Source organism: Dendrobates tinctorius, unplaced genomic scaffold (genome assembly GCF_039654945.1).
Source record: "Dendrobates tinctorius isolate UK_male_01 unplaced genomic scaffold, ASM3965494v1 ptg000011l, whole genome shotgun sequence".
NCBI lineage: Eukaryota > Metazoa > Chordata > Amphibia > Anura > Dendrobatidae > Dendrobates > Dendrobates tinctorius.
The window spans coordinates 80,184,193-80,205,081 of record NW_027361679.1 but is presented as its reverse complement, the minus strand read 5'-3'; the positions used below and the strand labels follow the sequence as shown (position 1 = coordinate 80,205,081).

Below are 20,889 nucleotides of genomic sequence, written 5' to 3'. Positions count from 1 at the left end.
TTTTTTTTTTTGTTGGGGGGGGGGGGGGGGGCACCACGCCTGTATAACAGACTAGATGCTCCAAACAATTGGAAAGTGAGATCTCCCATTCTGTATCACGTTAGTAACAAGAAGAAATGTGTGTGGATGAGGCCTGTATAATTTAGAAGATTGTGGCATTGGACCGCCCTCTTTCCTACACAGTTGCTGCTGGGAAGGTGCAGATTTCCAGGAGAAATATGGACCACATGTCGTTACATGAACTGATCAGGAAAATCGGGCATGACGGCAGGAATGGGAACGTACAACAAGATCAACACCAAAAGGTGCTATGGGAGCATGAGATCCAGGATCCAGCCTACAACGATTAGATGTTTACCCACCAGTTACCAAAGCGTTTGATGCTCGTCAGAAGATAGGTTAACAGATGCACATCTCAAGCTAGGCATAAAAGACACCCATGAGAAATTGGTTGCCAAAGATGCACATAATCTAGAAGATAGGCTCAATACAATTTTCAAACTTAGATCTCAGCTGCTGCATCACGTTTGGGGAAAAAAAAAAAAAAAAATTAATGTGCAACAGCCCTGTACAGTGCACACAGAACAATTTCAATGCCACCAAGTGCCAAGGTTGAATATGGCAGGCTGTATCAAGAAAATTATATCTCTATGCTATTATCTCTAAACATTGTTTCAGTGATTCCTTTGTATCCCCATTCATACTGCACCCACACACAAATTATACACCATTTGAAAGGTAAACTTGCCCCCTTCAGCAAGAAAATAGCCAAACAAACCACACATCCACAATTTGATTACAAAACACAGTATAAACATTAATTTTCATAAACCTGCAGTAAGGAAAAATGACCTGCAGGTGGCACCACAGTACCCCAAAGCACACTACCACCACATTTGTAAACATGAACTGCTTTTTTGCTAATTACTTCGCCCCACACACACACGATACATCATTTGAAAGGTAAAACTTGCTCCCTTCAGCAACAAAAACAGCCAAGCAAACCACACATTTGTGATTTTATCACTAAATACAGTTTAAACATTCATTTTCATAAATCTGCAGAAAGACAATGACCTGCAGGTGGCACCTCAACCGGAAAACATTTTTTGGCCTCTACTTATCCAAACAATTTATTGGATTGCCAATCTACATATATAAGTACCTGTCTGTGTTCATCAGCTCATGAAATACACTTACATTTGACCAGCTTGCCTTTTCTGAAATTGCCTGCTCCCCTGACTAACAGTATGCGAAAATTTTGCATGGGCCAAGCTAGTATGTATTTATTTTTTTTTCAAATTAGCTAGGCAAGCTGTGGAATTTCACCATCACTAAAAGTGAGATATGGCATGGTGAATCACGGTAGCAACTGCCCCCCAAAAATATTACTTCATGCAGAACAGCTCACATTTCACTACTGACAAAATATGCTTTATAACGGTATACTAGCATATAGAGCACAATAGAAGCAGTGCATAACACACTTGTAGGACATGTGCCATGCTGGCTTTTTCTGTGGGCTTCGGTAATGGCGCACACAAAAAAAAAAAAAAAAAAAAAAAAGTTGGAAGTTCAATTTCACAGCTACACTGGACACCAACTAGCTAAATTATCCAATTAAGAAACCACCTAGCTAACTAGCAAAAATCTAGTTACCAACACTGCCAGCGTCAGGAGCAGCCTGTGAGCTGTTACTGTTAAAACAGCCCTAAAAGAAAAGTACGCCGCTCCTGAACGCTGCAATCCCCCCTACCCCCCTCAAACACATGCCCCACGATCATACACCACCTTTATCGTAGCCAAAGAGCGGAAAATATTTTAGTGGCAACGCAAATATTTTCCTGTGCTTTTTACCAAGTGTTACCGATTTCATAAAATTTTGCTCATGTTTCCGATCATGAATCTGAATGTGCCATATTTGTGCTGAGTTTATGTTTGGCGATCATTTTTCAAACAAATTTGCTCATCACTAATAGCAGGTGCATACGAACACTGCAGCCAGCAACTACTGTGATCAGCTCAAACTGATAGATAAAATGGTCTGCTGCCGGTACATATGCCCGGACGCAAAGTCTAAGCCTCTACCCAATAGAATAATGGCTCAGACTTTATTTTGAGCCCATAACACTGCTTCGTGCTCAACTTCATGCCACCAGGTTTTTTCTTCCGGTTATAAGTAGGAGGTAGTTTTAGGAACAGGACTTCCAACAGTTTGCTGAATATGATAGGTACTACATTTACTTAAGTGGTGCCTTTGTACTAGATTTTGCAAATTAATATATCAGTTCTACATCTCAGCTCTTTAAGCCAGAATAAAAAAAAAAAAAAAAAAAAGTCAAAAACACTTTCAAATGCTTTATTTGTATTACAATTCACTTTAAAAACCAAGTATTCTAAAAACAGACATATCAATTTCACTCGTGATTATAAAGTGCATATGTCGTCCCCAATGACTTGTGTACAAAGTTAGCTTTTTTACTTAAAATACAAAATATGCAGAAACACTTGGACAAGGCACTATCTGGTAGAGTTAAACACTAGTGATGAGTGAACATGCTCAGGTGTTAGAGTATCTTGGGTGTGAACGGATAGTATGTTCGATTCCCTGCGGCTGCATGTTTTGTGGCTGTTAGACAGCCTCAACACATGCACAGATTGCCTATTTGTTAGGGAGTCCCTGCATGTGCTGCAGTCTAACAGCCACGAGACATGCAGCTGCAGGGACTTCAACATATATGAGCACACCCAAGAGACTGAACACCAGAGCACGTTCACTCATCACTATTAAAACACATCTGTAAAGTAATTATCCCGACATTTTCAGAGAATGAGGTTGTTTCCCACCTTCGCATATAACCTGAGTTACCAATAACTCACAAAAATAAACTGAAGGTTCAGCAAAGCTTGGCGCTTCTACGCCTACTGGATCTCTGCAGATACTGAGAAGTAAACCACTCATAAAAAGGAGCTTTGTAAGAAAAAGGTGAGAGGGATAATTCTAGTCACTAAAAGTGGATAAAGAGGGGTGGGGTGTAAGGCAAAGCTGGCCAGTTAGATCATTGTTGGGTCTCACTGTTAATGACAGGTCAGACCACCTTTATGGACAACTTACGAAAAGTGTGAAAGTTAAATATAAATGTGAATTGCACGGAATTCAGATTTTATAAAAGTCTGATTTTTTTGTGTGCTTTCCACTAAAACTAGGGTGAACATAAAATGGCAAAAAAGTTATAGGGTTATATTTAGGCTGTAAAGAGGGAAAAAAAAAAAAAAACTCTACTTCCTCCAGCCTTATAAGGCGGCAGGAATGGGAAACAAGTGAAAGCATACAGGAATCCATTGTCAGGTCCTGCATACCACACTTCTGTATTTTTAGCTATAACATGGTTCTAAACCAGACCTTCCAGTGTCATCTGTACACTAATCTCAATTAAAAGACAATATTTCTCATTTGTATTAGGCAGACACTAGAGATGAGAAAATACAATTGCAGGAAATTGGTTCTTAGTCCGTGGCCTTCGGACTGGAGTCCGGCAGACCTCCTCGTTGCCCATCTGATAGGTAGGCTTGGTGCAGCGTCATGTCGTAAAGGTGACACTGACGAGCCTACCAATCAGAAGAGATGCCATTAGGGAGGAGGTTCACAGGGCTCTAGTCTGTTGGCTATAGACAACCGATATGGCATCAGGGTCCTGCGTGGCTGCTGAGCCTTATAAGAACACCGGCATCTACCCAAAAGTATAAAAACCATAAATATGCAAGCTGCTGAGTGACACCAATGGCAAACATACAAGACTGCAAACACAGAAGTCTACGTGTGCGAGTGAGTGCAAGATGCAGAAGTTAATTGTTTAAGGCACAGATATTTAAGTGACCAGAACTAAAATGTACAGTTCATGTGATATCAAAAGACAAGCTTTACCGAGAGTTTAAATTAAAAAAAACAAACACTTGTATGTGCCAAACCTAAGGCTGTCCATTAGACCAGTTCATCAGCTGTTAAAAATTTAAACAGACCTAACGCTACATAGGTCTCTTATTCCAGCACCATTGGAAGGGTTAGAATAGAGGCAGAGTATGTGCATAGGGTGGGACAGTGAAAATTAACATTAATAACTCAGCTCCAGCAGACATTTCACCTGACTAGGGAGGAATTGCCTCCATGTTTAGAAACCACAGTAAAAAGCTGATGCGTCTTAATAAACACCAACGCAGTATTCTAGTGAAATGCACATGACAAAAAAAAAAAAAAAAAGTAAATGATTAGCAGCATTTTCTAGATTTTGCCACCCATAACAGTGACAATTCTGACTTTAAAGATACTTTTTACTGGAAACCAAAATAAACCCCCACAAGTCACATCGTCACCTATTATAGGTTAGGAGTCCCGAATAATGCCATTTAAAAGACATTCCCATATCTACAGTGTTAGAACCACTATCACTTCCAGGTCAGTTTTTGCAATATTAGTAGTAAGGTCCTTGTTTGTCAAAGCCAGAGTAGCTGGACCATTCTGGAAATATACCATGTGAGCACCTGGGACTTCCAAACTGATCTAGAGAAGAACTATAATCAGGTTCGCAGTGACGGCTCTTAAAGTCTGAACGAATTATTTTGTAATTTTGTCCTTTATTACTGTCCCAGTAAGTTTTTCCACTGCATTCAAAGTAAACCGCAAATTCTATCTTCTCTTGTAGTTGGGCGCCATCAGGCAAGGCAATATCAAAAGAAAACGTGTCCCTATCAGAGCCCGCATAGGTGTCTTTAACGTACTGACATTCGTGATCTGTGAAAGTTCGCCAAGAGTTACTAGTCATTCGTATCTTGACACATTTCTGGAAGGCAAGGTTCTTGACTTTAACAGTGCCGACAAATGATCGCTCTTTGAGTATACAATTTTCTAGGCAAACAAAGTCTTTCTGAAGACGGTTCCTGAAGTCCAAGTAGTCTGCCGCAGGCTGGGTGAAGTCCAAAACAAGGTGCTCCCTCTCTATAGTGGTCAAGTTGACTATATTGTCTAGCAACTCCGTTATGTTAAAAGGGATTTCCAAATCCTCTTCGAGGTCGGAAAACACCTTAACCATTGTAAGAGCTAATCCCCTGCTGTCAGCAAAGGAGACCTTTTTCTTCACTTTGTTTAGCTCTGTGAGCAAGGATTTGTCATTTGGCTGAATGCACGGTCTCAGAGGCTTGTTTGGATTAGGCGTGATCCTGCACTCCAAATGGTCTTGTTTCATTGCAGGCGAACGCAAATAAAACTTCATAGCAATATCCAGAGCCATGGCGGGCTTACGTGGAAGGAAGTCCAGGACGCTGGGGAGGAAAAAAAAAAAAAAAAAAAAAAAAAGCAAAGTTAAATTTCTTTCTTGAAAAGCAAACAGGACCAATTATTAAAGATCAGCAATTTTCACGCTGGCCTTAATGAGAAGGCTTATTAGACTCAAGACACTTCTGATTCATTAAGTTGTGCGACATGCCAGAAATCTTATTCCCAGTCGGAAACTGGAGCAGTACAGCTGGTCATGAACTAGACAAGCTTTCAGTTCCTGCCCTTGCTGCGACCATTTTGGTAGAATGGGGAGAAACCGGTGTGAAGATTTAAAAAACAAAAAAAAGTTACGCAAATTCTGAGCTGTGCAAAAATTGAGACTTTTCAAACTAATTTTCACCAATATTGCTATAAATGAAGGGAAAATGTTTCAATATGCTTACAATTGATCACAATTCACTGGGACGTGTGTAATGGTCACAGGGCAACTGTTAACATACGTGGGCCACTGCAGTGAAGTGTCATAATGTCATTACTATGACAAGTCACCACTATGGGATGGGCCTTCACTGGCAGGCCAAGATCATCTTATTGACCCATGTAGACAGCTAATAGGAAGCACATAGCAAATTGGAAAGTTATTATATTTACTATAAGAATTTTTGTTTAGCATTTTGGGAATTTAATACAAAAAGTACCATCTTGGTGTGAGCCCACCACATTATTCTAGAAGGCATCATAATTGAATATAGGCTTTACAGATCACACCAGATTGTCAAGAAAATTCTTTAGACCACTTAACATAGCATTGGTTGATGCAAATGTTCAATATACCCCCAAATTACATGAAGAACCTCGAACTAAATAACCTCTCATATAGGCCTGTAACTAGATGAAAAAATCCAGGTCAGACACTAGCTACACTTGGCATGCTTTTGCTGTTGGCTAGACTGTTTAACACACAAAATATGTCTACAAAAGGACACAAGCCAAAAAGATGGTGTCTTTACACAGCTCTAGTACAATACACAGAAATGGTGATACTTTACTTTTCTTTGGATAAAAATTTGAGTTTGCAACATTGATATAGTTCAATGCCTTCATAATTTTGAAAGACCCTGTGCTTCTTAATGCACACATACATTATATAATATAACGAAAAGCAGGCAACTATGGATAACAAAAGGACAACGACTTCAACAGTTAAGGCTTCCCATGGGACACTGTTCCAGTCAAGTTGGACACCCGTTAATGCAATGGTTTTCCTTGATCTTACGGGAATGTGCACAACAGATATGCAGGCTGAAGCCAGAAAAAAAAAAAAAAAAAAAAAAAAGTGATCAGAATGTGTGTTAATCTTAGATTCCTCAAAGTGCCATCCTTTTACTCTGATGACAGCTTTGCATCCCATTGGCATTTCCACACGCATTTTCTCTGGACTTCAGAAAGTTTGCGATCAGGTGGGTTCTGTAGAGGTAGTGATTTACTGTTCCATACAGTGCCAAGTACAATTTCACATAAGTCAGAATATGGCAAAAACCAATCTAGTAACAGAAGCTATAATACATCATAACTTTGAGGCATGAAGGTCAGTCAATCCAGGAAATTGCAAGAATCTTGAAGGTATCTTCAAGTACAGTTGTAGAAGACCAAGAATTACACCTGAAGCATAGGTGAAGATCAGAGTTTCCAGCCTGAAACCAAGATATTAATTCTAATAAATGATGCATAGACATCAAGTAGCAGACATGTCAATGTCAAAAAGGTCCATAGCCTGCAAGAAGCCATTATGATCGAATTGCTGCAAAGGAGCCACTGCTGAGGACCACAAATAAGGAGACAAGAGAAGAGTTGGACCGCAGTATGAAGACAAAGCAGTGAAGAGCTCAACATTTCTGAGACCTCTTTCAAGACTGTTAGAAAGTCATTCCAGGTGATTACCTGAAAGCTTCTTGGGAGAATGCCAAGGGTGTGTAAAGTTGTCAGACTAAAAGGGGAAGATTGGAGGGGGGCTACTTTGAGGATTACAAGGTTTAACATTCTGGTTTGTTTCACTTGTGTTTCCTTAATCCTAGTTTCCATGCATGTTCCCTAGTGGTTTTGCTGCTTTTTACCTGTAATGTGCACATTGCAGATCCAGAACAAGGAAAACCATTGCATGAGCAGGTGTTCAAACTTGTGATCAGTATTATATTTGCAGGGAAAAAAAAAAAAAAAAAAAAAAAAAAAAGCAGGTTTTTGTTACAGAAACTCTACAGATTTTGCTTTGTAATGCAACATCCACAGTGTGTGGACATGCCGCAGTTATTTATCGGTAATGTTGGTCAATTTGCACCTCTGCACTGTGAAATTGCATTTACAATATACTGCTACTGTAATACTGGATTTACCACTCTGAAAATCCATTGCATAAATGTCCCAGCATACCATGAAGGGAACGCACAGTATCAGCTCAGAAATACCACTATGTGCACATGTTGCAGATTTCCCTGCACGGAATCTGCAGGACAAAAACTGCACGGATCTCCTGCAGATTCTTTGCGGATTGGCATGCGTTTTTACACCTGCGTAATTTTATAATGGATGGGTGTAAGAACGCATGCGGATCCACAAAAAAACAAAAAAAAAAAAAAAACAAACTTGACATGCTGCTTAAAATAAACCGCTGCGGATTCCGTGCAAAATTTTCCGCCGCATGTGCACAGCAAATTTTTCTTCCCCATTGATTTACATTGTACTGAGAGTCACTTTGCGGATCTGCAACGTGTGCACATAACCTTACACTGTGTGCACATGTTGTGGATTTTGATGCGTTTCCGCAGTGTTTTTGGACGTGCGGAATTGCATCAAATCCACAGTGTATTACAGTACCAATGATAGTCAGTTTGAGAAGTGGTGTGCAATTCTTTGCGCGGAAACGCAGCGTTTCTGTACCCATTGACTATACATTGAGTAAGGCAAATCCGCACATCAAGAGACGCATGACAATCTGCAAGCATTTTGCCCTGTGTTTTCTGCCAAGAGATGCAGATTCTGTGCAGAAAATTCTGCAGGCCAATCCACAACGTGTGCACATACCCTTATAGTTCAGGTTTTCTGAAAAGCATAGATCATATGAGTGAACAATAGAAGCATTACAGCAGAGCAACTTATGTTACAGATGTATCATTTGCTTATAATGGATAAAAAAAAAAAAAAAAAAAAAAAAAAACCCAGCCCCCCAAATAAAGCAATCATTGAATTTCAAGGGAATGTGCACATTCCGCTTTTGCAGCAGATTTTTCTGCTACAATACCGAAGTGTTGCCAGCAAAACCCCTCCTGGGTAAAATAGATAAGTTTTTGATGCCCCATAACCATTTAAGTGGGTGAAAAACACTGCAAAAATGCCTAAAAAACTAAAACTGCTGCACATCTGCATGGGGGGGGGGAAAAAAAAAAAAAAAAAAAAAAAAGCAGCATGTGCATGGGATTTCCCTTTGCTGTGGACTTTTCTGAACAAAAATGTAACATGTGAACATTACCGAAAGTGTTACGTGTTTTTTTTTTTGCACCACACTAGACAGCTATGCTTCCTGACCCCATAGAAAGATGCTGAATTAGGTGGGCCTGGCCACATATTTAATGTGTATGGGACCCATAACTTGTGCTCACCTAGCTTTTTATAACTTCTCGTCCTCCAGTGAAAGTGTAAAGTGGTAAGAGCCCTCCGTCATGTTCTATTCCATGTAATATCACTCCCATCATGCCTGGGCTCATTGTGTCCGTTGGCTGAGGAATGCTTTAATGTATGCCCTATGTGGAGTAGTGGGGGAAGGGAAGAACTGTTCCAGTTCCAGAGTGGTGTCCGCACCTCAAGCACCTTGGTTACAGTTAAACACCCAACAAATTACTTTACTAATGACCATATTGTAACATATGGGAAAAAAATCCAGCCATAGAATGGGGATAAAATTATGCCAAGCTGGAGCTGCCTTCCAAAATATTATCAGTACAAGTCCGCAGCAGAATTAAAAAAAGATATACCAGCTATACAAATACAGAAAAAAAGTCATGTGATCAGTGCCTGGAAGTGGAAGATGTTGCAGAGAAAACAGAGTCTAACTTTTCAGGTTTTACCTGGCTGAGTTCATCTGTGAAATGATCCTGGGCATTTAGTACACATGGAGAGAAGTCCTAGCCAGGATGGAGAGAAAGAAGAGTACAGTGGGTCCAATGCCTGGAAAGACAAAAAGAAACGAAAAAGCGGAAATTAGCACAGCACATATGAAAGAACACACCCCCTATCTGCTGCTGTGGAAGACAAAGTTCCGTGTTCCCATCCCATGGACCGGTACTGCCACCTAGTGGCTGCCACACACAGAAGTAGGGAAGGATATAAAACAGCACAAAGTAACAGGATTCTTAGGGTATGTGCACACTTTGCAGATTATGTGGATTTGCAGTGTTTTTGGACACGCGGAATTACATCAAATCCGCAATGTAGTGTGCAACCAATGTTAGCGAATGGTACATTTAGGCCATGTGCACACGGTGCGGATTCTGCTGCAGATTTAGGTGCGTTGTACAGTACCATTGTTTTCAATGGTAAACTGAAAGACGCTGTGCACATGCTGCAGATTTTTCAGCGTGGATTTGCTGCGGGTTACAATCCGCAGCATGTCAATTCTTTGTGCGGAATCCACAGCGGTTTCACACCTTCTCCATTGTAGAGGTGTGAGACCGCAGATCTTTTGATTTTACCTGTGGATTTTTCCAAATGCGCAGCACCTAAAACTACGTGTGCACATGCTGTGGAAAAATCCATAAGATTTACTGCTGTTTTTTTTCCCCCGCAGCACGTCAATTCTTTTTGCGGATTCCCAGCAGCGTTTTTCGGTCTGGGGCATCTCTATGAGGCCTGCGTTTTCTGCCAAGAGATGCAGATTCTGTGCAGAAAACTCCGCAGGCTAATCTGCAACGTGTGCACAAACCCTTACATGTGTCAGCAGTAGGCCCTATCCAATGCAAATCTGCCTGCCCCATCCCTAACAAAAGTAAATGGAGCCATATACCGTACAGATGGGTTTTACATCTCCCAGTAGTGGAAACGAGCCAGCCAGTAAACTCTGCATGGCGGAAATCTGAGACTATACGAGTTATAGGCATGGAAATGGAGCACCGGAGCCTTAGAAAACAGTGTTGATACTTTTGGTGTACCTTTTTTAGAAAAGAAATTTTTTTTTTTTTTTTTTTTTTTTTTTTAAACAGAGCCACATCCCCCTTGGTAAAGACCATAAAAATCAATGAAAAGGCTCATATCTCTGGTACCGTACCATGGATTAAAATACATTATAGACTCAAGAGGGGCACCAGGAATAAAATGACCAAAAACAGGACATAATTTGATGACAGGTAAGAGAAAGTGAACAGAGACATGCTGGTGAGCGACATGGTGGCTCCATGGTTAGCACTACAGTCTTACAGCGCTGGGGTCAAATCCCACCAAAGTCATCTGCAAGGAGCTTGTATGTTCTCCCCGTGTTTGCGTGGGTTTCCTCCCACACTCCAAAGACATACTGATAGGGAATCTAGATTGTGAGCCCCATTGGGGACAGCGATGATGATTTCTGTACAGCGCTGTGGAATATGATGGCGTTATATATGGGGAGGGGATAGAAAGGTGCACCAAATTGTTTAGGCCATGCTAAGGGTGCAGAACAGAGCTCGTACGATCATTCTATACTCCCTTTAACTCCTTCAGGGCCACCTATGAGCATTAAATGTCTGCATGGCCCATATTCCACTCTACAGCGACATCCCCTTCTCCTGCAGCAGCACAGTCACATAACTATGGTTTATAACCATCTCTACCTTCTGCGTTACTGAAGCAGCACTGTGTATAGCAGGAGGAATCGCTACCATGCCTGAGACCTGGTTTCTAAGAGACCTAGCCAGCTCTGCTATGCAGGCAACTGATAAGTTACATATAAGAGGAAAAAAAAAAAAATCCTTGCAAATTGCTAAAGTTCTTTTATGCCCTCACATGGGGTAGTTAAAAAAAAAATATAAATTGTGCTTGGTCTTGAGCTAGTTAAACCCTACACGCTCACAAATACTGGCAAGCGCTAACACCGAGGCAGAATTTCTTGGCGGGCAGCCATGCAAATGGTTTCTAGTCCTACCATAGCAGGCCAAGAATACCGCCTAGGGGGGGGGGTTGGCACCATTTTCATCAACCACCCCAAAAAAAGAAAACGTGATCGGAAGTCTCAGTCTGGTTTTTGTTGTAAAGACAATTCTATAGTTTTACATTTTGTGATGCCGCCTAGCCCACATAATAATACTGCCCGGGTCAGGGAGATTCTCACTTACTAGTCGTGTGGATGTTATAGGGCCAGGAGTACGGTCCTCCGCTGATAGGGCCGGACAGTGAGAGGAATAGCACAGTCACTGCCTCAAGGCTTGTGCACACAGCGCAGTCTGGTGCGTGATCGGAAAAGCCAATGCCGCAAAGTGAGTGAGAAGCCTGAAGTGTCAGGAACAGTATTCACAAGCATACTGCTCTCACACCGCCCCTTGGGAGCGGACCTAACCCCACACAGGCCACTTTGCCCAGTCCTCAGTCACGACCACCGGCAGTGATGGGTATGTAGTCGGCAGGCCCAGGTGTGATGACACACGGTGGGGGGCGCGCCTCATACACTTAACGCACCTGTATTCCCTACAGCCCCACATGCGATCTCCGCGCTACAGAGCCTGGAGGTAGCCGACACACGTACGAGCAATGGCCCCAAGGGATTTAGGGCTCAGCAAATAAGGGGAACAATCACAATATCGCGACTGATCGCATGCACAGGAGGGCTCCTTATCGGGGAGAACCAAGCGATAAAGTGCACAGACTGGCTCATAATGCGCCCAACAACCCGAGGACTAGCCGCGGTCCTCCAAGGGGAGTTTCCCCATACGATCGGTGCCGGCCAGGGGGAATGACTCCAGGCGCCGCATACCTTATCACACACGCGTCCCCTCTCAGAGCTGCACACTAGACCCGGGGAGGCAGGACTAGACAGGCTGCTAGCGGCGGGACTCCCACTGAGCCGACTCGGCTAGTCTGGTGGTCACTCATTGTTAAAGAAGCCGGCGTTCCGTCCCACTCCCAGCTTCACGTGAACTAGTTTGCTCAGCCAATGAAAGCCACTCTGGAAGAAGCCGCCAGCCAATAGTGAAGGGGAAAGCTTCACGTGCTCGCCTGTTGGACGCCAGTGCCGGCGAGTGCTCGGGTACAGAGGTGCATGTGGGAAAGTGGTGATTGGGGGCGGGGCTCCGCTGGGCTGACTGATGCAGACATGTGCTGAGGTGAGGCAACACGGGCTGAGGATTGTGAGGTGACTGCACGTCACTGGCTGGTGCTGGAGGAGATCTGTGTGCAGACCCCTGAGCTGATGGCTGCTGCTCACAGCTACTGATAGTGCCTCCTACTGCTGCATGAAGTGCCAGGCTGCCAGTGCATAGGCTGCCAACTAGTGTGAGCCCGCTTGTGCGGCTAGCATGTTATCCGAGCATGCTCCGATGTTAGCCAAGTACCTCGGATGTGCTGGTGTAATACGTTCCAGTCCCTTCGGCTACATTTTCTGCAGGGCCACAGAGGCTGGAACACCATTAAGCAAGAGTCCCCACTAAGGCTGGTTTCACATTAGCGCTTTTTAAGCGCACGCACGGCCGGGGGTAGCTCCGCCCCCGAGCCGGCTCTCTGCCCGGCGTGCCCGCCCCTTGCTTGTAGCGCCGCCTCCTAGCGGACAGCGGCGCCTGCGATCGGCTCACCCTATCATTAGCATAGGGTGCGCAGATCGTGCGCAGGCCGTGCGCTAGTTGCGCTTTGACCTGCGCACTTTTGACGGTGCGCCGTGCGCGCCAAAATCGAACTTTTTGGATTTTGGCGCGCACGGCGCACCGTCAAAAGTGCGCAGCGCAGGTCAAAGCGCACTAGCGCACGGCCTGCGCACGATCTGCGCACCCTATGCTAAAGATAGGGTGCGCCGATCGCAGGCGCCGCTGTCCGCTAGGAGGCGGCGCTACAAGCAAGGGGCGGGCACGCCGGGCAGAGAGCCGGCTCGGGCGGAGCTACCCCCGGCCGTGCGTGCGCTTAAAAAGCGCTAATGTGAAACCAGCCTTAGGCTAGGTTCATATTGGCGGATGTCAGCGCTGCGGAGGGCTGCATAGTTCCTCAGTGAAGCTCCGCCCACTGCCAATATGAACCTAGCCTAACCGAACAACATCATGAAGACCAAGGAGATCTCCAAACAAGTCAGGGACAAAGTTGTTGAGAAGTCAGAGTTGAGTTCTAAAAAAAAAATATCCCAATCTCTGATGATCCCCCGGAACATCATCAAATCCATTATCATTAAATGGAAAGACTATAGAATCGTAGAGTTGGAAGGGACCTCCTGGGCCATCTGGTCCAACCCCCTGCTCAAAGCAGGATTGGCTAAATCATCCCAGTCAGATGTCTGTCCAGTCTCTCTTTGAAGACTTCCATGGAAGGAGAACTCACCACTTCTCGTGGCAGCCTGTTCCAATCGTTGATCACTCTGTCAAAACGTTTTTTCTAATATCTAATCTGTGTCTCCTCCTATTCAGTTTCATCCCATTGCTTCTAGTCTTTCCTTGTGCAAATGAGAATAAAGTTGATCCTTCTACAATGTGACAGCCCTTGAGATATTTGTAGACAGCTATTAAGTCTCCTCTCAGTCTTCTCTTTTGCAAGCTAAACATTCCCAAATCCTGCAACCTTTCCTCATAAGACAGGGTTTGCAGACCGGTCACCATTCTGGTCGCTCTTTTCTGAACTTGCTCCAGTTTGTTGATGTCTTTTTAAAAATGTGGCGCCCAAAACTGGACACAGTATTCCAGATGAGGTCTGACCAAAGAGGAGTAGAGAGCAATAATGACTTCACGTGATCTAGACTGTATGCTTCTGTTATACATCCTAGAATTGCATTTGCCTTTTTTGCTGCTGCATCACACTGTTGGCTCATATTCAGTCTGTGATCTATTAGTATACCCAAGTCTTTTTCACATGTGCTGTTGCTTAGCCCTATTCCTCCCATTCTATATATGCTTTTTTCATTTTTATTGCCCAGATGTAGTACTTTGCATTTCTCCCTGTTAAAAACCATTCTGTTAGTTGCTGCCCACTTCTCGAGTTTATTTATATCTTTTTGAATCCTCTCTCTCTCTTCTCTAGTATTAGCTATCCCTCCTAGCTTTGTGTCATCAGCAAATTTAATCAGTTTACCCTCAATTCCTTCATCTAAATCGTTGATAAAGATGTTGAACAATACAGGGCCAAGGACAGAGCCCTGTGGTACCCCACTTGAGACATTCTTCCAACTGGATGTGCAGCCATTTGCGACCACTCTTTGGGTCGTAAATGACTGCACATCCAGTTATGGTACCACAACAAACCTGCAGAGAGGGCCACCCACCAAAACTCTCAGTCTGAGCAAAGAGGGCATTAATCAGAGAGGCAGCACAGAGACCAAAGGTAACCCTAAGGGTGTGTGCACACGTTGCGGATTGTGCTGCGGAATTTTCCGTGCGGATTTCGCTAAATCTGCAGGTCAAAAGACCTGCGGTTTTCCTGCGGATTAGCCTGCGGTTTGACAGCTGTACAATGGAGCAGGTGTGAAACCGCTGCGGATTCCACACAAAGAAGTGACAAGCTGCAGATTTGAAACCGCAGCAAATCCGCGTGGAAAAATGCACACCGTATGCACTGTGGTTTTTGTTTTCCATTGAAAATAAAGGTACTGGATCCGCAGGGCCAAAACCGCAGCAGATCCGCAGCAGAATTCGCAACGTGTGCCCACACCTTGAGGGTGCATACGTTGCGGATTCTGCCGTAGATTTTTCCGCACAAAAACCGCAGCGCTTGGCAGAAAACGCAGGTGCTTTTTTATGCATTTTTGCTGCGGATTTGCTGCAGTTTTTCAGTGTGGTTTTGCCTGTGGATTTCTAAGCTAAATATGTTATTTAACAAAAAAAAAAAGATTTGTGATGTCATTTCTGTCCAACCTCCTCTTCTACATTTGTCCAACCCACACTACATTACACACACAGATAGATAAATAAATAGATAGATAAGAAAAAAAAAAGCAGCACCAAAATAGTAGTGGTGTGAACTGTTTAATAGCCTAGTGGCGTGGCAACGTTTCGGATATGGCAATCCATTCTCAAGCCATATCCGAAACGTTGCCACGCCACTAGGCTATTAAACAGTTCACACCACTACTATTTTGGTGCTGCTTTTTTTTTCCTATTATCTAAGGACATTAAGGTGTCTGGAGAAGCGTGAACTGCTCTAAGGTATTTTGTGCTGTTCCTGTTTTTTACACATAGATAGTTAAATATGGGATAGATAGATAATAGATAGCTAATAGATAAATATGGGATAGATAGTTGGATGATAGATAGATAGATAAATATGAGATAGATAAATATGGGATGGATAGATAGGTAGATGGATAGATAGATGATAGGTAGATATGGGATAGATAGGTAGATAGTTAAATATAGATATATGGATAGATATATTTATCTATCCATAGATATATCTATAGATGTTTCCATAGATATATCTATAGACATATACATAGATATATCTATAGATATATAGCCGTATATATTAAAAAAAAAACGGCGTGGGCTCTCGCACAATTTTCTGTGCCAGAGGGGGAAAGCCGACGACCGGGGGCCAATAGTTGTAGCCTGGGAAGGGGGTAATACCCATGGCCCCTTCCCAGGCTATGAATATCAGCCCACTATTAAAATAGGGGGACCCCCCAAAAAATGACGTGGCGTCCCCCTATATTTTATAGCCAGAAAGGGTACGCAGACAGCTGCGGGCTGATATTCATAGCCTAGGAAGGGGCCATGGACATTGGCCCCCCCGGCTACAAATACCAGCCCATAGCCGCCCCAGAAATGGCACATCTCTAAGATGTGCCAATTCTGGCACTTAGCCCCTCTCTTCCCACACCCGTGTAGCAGTGGGATATGGGGTAATATAAGGGGTTAATGTCACCTTGCTATTGGAAGGTGACATTAAGCCTGGTTAATAATGGAGAGGCGTCAATAAGACACCGATCCATTATTAATCTTATATTAATAAAGGGTTAAAAAAAACACAAACATAAGAATAAAGTCTTTTAATGAAATAAAACACATCACGGTTTTCATCTTTTTATTTAACTCCCAGATCCAAGCGACCCCCTCATCTGCTAGTAAAAAAAGAAAAATAATAAACCAACCAGATACTCTCTGTCCGACGCAGTCCAATTAATAACGAGGGTTCCACGACGATCTCCCCTATAGAACAGTGACATCAGCAGATGTGACTGCTCTATAGAGCCTCCCAGTGATGAACTGACAGGAGACAATGCCCACTGAGGTTACCTGAGTTCAGAGTCTCACTTTACAGCACTGCTGTGTGAGAAATAGGGTTAGGTTTAGGGTTACAGGACCTCTTTCCCGGCGGAGGGATACACAGCGGAGGATTACCTCCGCCTGTCATTTCAGTGCTGGAGCCCATGGAGAGCAGTTGCATCAGCTAATGCGTCTGTTCTCCACGGGAGATCGTTGTGGGACCCTCGCTATTAATTGGACTACGGTGGAAAGGTAAATATAGGTTGTTTTTTTATTTTAAGAGAGATAATCCTTTAATCGTCCCACATGGGGAAATTCAGAGCATTACAGCAGCAAGGCAGGAACAAGTACAGATAAAGATGCATAAAGGTATAACATTGACAGTAGGTAAGTACTTATACGAAGAAAAAAAAAAAAAATGTAACCGGACTGTCACAACTTTGGATCTATCAGTTCTCTGTTTGGGTCGTTCTCCGTTTTGGACAGTGCTGGTTATACAGCCTAACTGCAGCAGGAAGGAAGGACTTTCGATAACGCTCCCTCTCACATTTAGGATGACGTAGCCGGTCACTGACAGTACTGCACATCTTTGTCACGGTCTCATGCATGGGATGGGAATCATTCTGCACCATGTAGCTCACCTTGGCCAGTATCCTCCTGTCGCCTACTTCCTGAACTGGGTCAAAGGGGCATCCCAGGACAGAGCTGGCCCTTCTAATCAGTTTGTCCAGCCTATTCCTGTCCCTGGTTGATATGCCACTACCCCAGCACGCCACACCAAAGAAGATGACTGATGCCACAACAGAGTTGAAGAAGGATGCAAGGAGTGCCCCTCTAACTCCAAAGGCTCTCAGCCTTCTGAGCAGATAAAGCCTGCTTTGGCCCTTCCTGTACACTGCATCCAAGTGATGGGCCCAGTCAAGCTTATTATTGAGGATCACACCAAGGTACTTATAGGTGTCGACTATCTCTTTTATGTTTATTACAGGAGATCGATGGCTTCAGGGAATTAGGTGTGTGCGGTGAGTACGTACACTGTGTGCAGAATTATTAGGCAAATGAGTTTTTTGATCACATCATCCTTTTTATACATGTTGTCCTACTGTAAGCTGTATATGCTTAAAAGCCAACTGCCAATTATGTAAATCAGGTTATTTGCATCTCTGTAATGAGGAGGGGTGTGGTCTGACATCAACACCCTATATAAGGTGTGCTTAATTAGGCAACTGCAACTTCCTTTCCTTTGGCAAAATGGGTCTGAAGAAAGATTTGATGGACTCTGAAAAGTCAAAAATTGTGAGATGTCTTGAAGAGGGATGCAGCAGTCTTGAAATTGCCAAACTTTTGAAGCGTGATCTCCGAACAATCAAGCGTTTCATGGCAAATATCCAAGAGGGTCGCAAGAAGCGTGTTGATAAAAAAAAGGCTCAAAATAACTGCCCATGAATTGAGGAAAATCAAGCGTAAAGCTGCCAAGATGCCATTTGACACGTTTTGCCATATTTCAGAGCTGCAATGTTACTGGAGTATTAAAAAGCACAAGGTGTGCCATACTCAGGGACATGGCCAAGGTAAGGAAGGCTGAAAAACGACCACCTTTGAACAAGAAACATAAGATAAAACATCAAGACTGGGCCAAGAAATATCTTAAGACTGATTTTTCTAAGGTTTTATAGACTGATGAAAAGAGAGCGACTCTTGATGGGCCAGATGGATGGGCCCAAGGCTGGATCAGTAAAGGGCAGAGAGCTCCACTCCAACGCAGACGCCAGCATCGTGGAGGTGGGGTACTGGTATGGGCTTGTATCATCAAAGATGAACTTGTGGGACATTTTCGGTTTGAGGATGGAGGGAAGCTCAACTCCCAGACCTACTGGCAGTTTCTGGAAGACACCATCTACAAGCAATGGTACTGGAAGAAGTCAGTATCGTTCAAGAAAAACATGATTTTCATGCAGGACAACGCTCCATCACATGCATCCAAATACTCCACAGTGTGGCTGGCCAGTAAAGGTCTAAAAGAAGAAAAAGTAATGACATGGCCCCCTTGTTCACCTGATCTGAACCCCATAGAGAAGGTGTGGTCCCTCATAAAATGTGAGCTCTACAAGGACGGAAAACAGTACACCTCTCGGAACAGTGTCTGGGAGGCTGTGGTGGCTGCGGCACGCAATGTTGATCGTAAACAGATCAAGCAACTGACAGAATCTATGGATGGAAGGCTTTTGAGTATTACCGTAAAGAAAGGTGGCTATATTGGTCACTGATTTTTTTTGTTTGTTTTGAATGTCAATTTTGTGTTGTTATATTGGTTTACTTAGTGAAAATAAACAAGTGAGATGGGTATATATTTGGTTTTTATTAAGTTGCCTAATAATTCTGCACAGTAATAGTTACCTGAAAAAACAGATATCCTCCTAAGATAGCCAAATCTAAAAAAAAAACCCACTCCAACTTCCAAAAATATTAAGCTTTGATATTTATGAGTCTTTTAGGTTGTTTGAGAACATAGTTGTAGCAATATGTTATATGTTGATGTGGCCTCTAGGGGTCTCACTACTTTGATGTGTGTAATATAGAGTATAAGAACTTGTTGGTTAGTTGTTGTTAGCAGACATCTTGTAATGGAGGAATGTATCACAAGTCTCATGTAATAAACAAGCCTGGAGATATCCAAGAAGTGTGATCCTTGACCGGAAATACATAACAGAACATGGTGGCAGCTGGGCACAGAACCTGCAAATCCTCAGAGCTTGTGTGAGGCTGGGACTGTACAGAGGATCACAGAGGATCACAGCACCTGTAAGTACAGACTCCCTGACATTACTGCAAAATGGAGACTGGTCTGAAGCCCCCTCAGGGACTGGATGTGACTTCATGTAATCTGTCCCAGACTTGGAGACATTGGAAGGAAGAGTTTACACTGTGTGTGGATCTCACAGTGGCCCCCACTGATGACAAATGGAAAGTGAAGCTGTTTTATTACCTTATTGGGGAAAATGGCAGAGAATTAGCCCACACCTTACTCCCAGACACAGACAACCTCCTTCTAGCAGATATTGTGCAGGAATTTGATAAACACTGTGACCCAAAGAAGAATGAAACTGTGGAAAGACATAACTTTTTCACAAGACATCAGGAGGATGGTGAAAATGTGGACAGATATCTGACAGAGCTGAGGAGGCTGGCAACAACATGTGGTTTTGGAGAGATCAGGGACAGTCTAATCAAACACAGAATGGTGTGTGGCATAAGAGACAGTCATCTCAAAGAAAGATTACTGAGAGAGGAAGACATGACTTTAGAGAAATGCATGCAAATCTGCAGGGCTGCTGAACTGACAAAACACAGCCTGAAGATGATGGCAGGCACCAGTGATAATGATGATGATAAGGTACATGCAGTATCTATGAAAGGAAAGACAAGACCAAGCTCCCCTATAAGCACTGTCCACTGCAAGTATTGTGGGAAAAGACATGAGAGAGGCAAAACCAAGTGTTCAGCATATGGTGACACCTGCAGATTGTGTGGAAAGAAGAATCATTTCTCAGCTGTCTGCAGGCAAGGAACAGGCAAACAGTACAGACAGCTCCACACTGTGACACCAGACACTGACAGTGCAGAGGACATTACATGGCTACAACTGCAGCTTGCAGCGGAGAAAGTCAATGTAGTCAGGCAGTCAGTAGGCAAGGATGCCAAGCAGCTTTATGCAACATTCTTGTTGGATGAGAAGCCCATTAGATTTCAGTTGGATTGTGGAGCAAGCTGCAATGTAATTCCATCTTCTCTGCTGAACAAAAAGGTTTCTATTGAGCCAACTGACAAGGTACTGGTGATGTACTACAAAAGTGTTTTGAAACCGATGGGGACATGTAAGCTAAAAATACGGAACCCATGTAACAGAAAGAGTTATAGAGTTGAATTTGCCGTGTTGCGTGGTGGTAGCCATGTACCATTATTGGGAGTAAAAGCTGTTCAGGCAATGGACTTAATAAAAGTACAGTCTCAGAATATTATGTCTGTTGAAGTTTCCCAGGATATACCAGTCCCAAACTAAATGCAGAGCACAACTTGAATATTCGGAAAATAAAAACAAAGTATGCTGATTTATTTGAAGGCGATGGGTGCTTAGAAGGTAAATATAGGCTAGAAATTGACAACACCGTGCAGCCTACCAGATTACCTACAAGGAGAGTGCCTGTAGCTTTA

General features: G+C 43.3%; 1 protein-coding gene across 1 annotated transcript; it reads right to left on the bottom strand.

Moving 5' to 3' along the window:
* Positions 1–2,345: 2,345 nt before the first annotated feature.
* Positions 2,346–12,430, bottom strand: PPP1R3B (protein phosphatase 1 regulatory subunit 3B). The gene is made up of 3 exons (XM_073543641.1): positions 12,261–12,430; positions 9,391–9,490; positions 2,346–5,316 (listed from the first exon to the last, which is right to left on the bottom strand). Exons 2-3 carry the CDS (start codon positions 9,423–9,425, stop codon positions 4,470–4,472), a joined length of 882 nt encoding a protein of 293 aa, XP_073399742.1. The 5' UTR covers positions 9,426–9,490; positions 12,261–12,430; the 3' UTR covers positions 2,346–4,469.
* Between the last annotated feature and the right edge of the window lie 8,459 nt (positions 12,431–20,889).

Coding starts and splice junctions, on each gene's coding strand:
- PPP1R3B (XM_073543641.1), bottom strand. CDS start 9,425: ATGCCCAGGATCATTTCACAGATGAACTCAGCCAG. Junction 5,317..9,390: donor TCACAGATGAACTCAGCCAG/GTAAAACCTGAA, acceptor TTTCCTCCCCAG/CGTCCTGGACTTCCTTCCAC.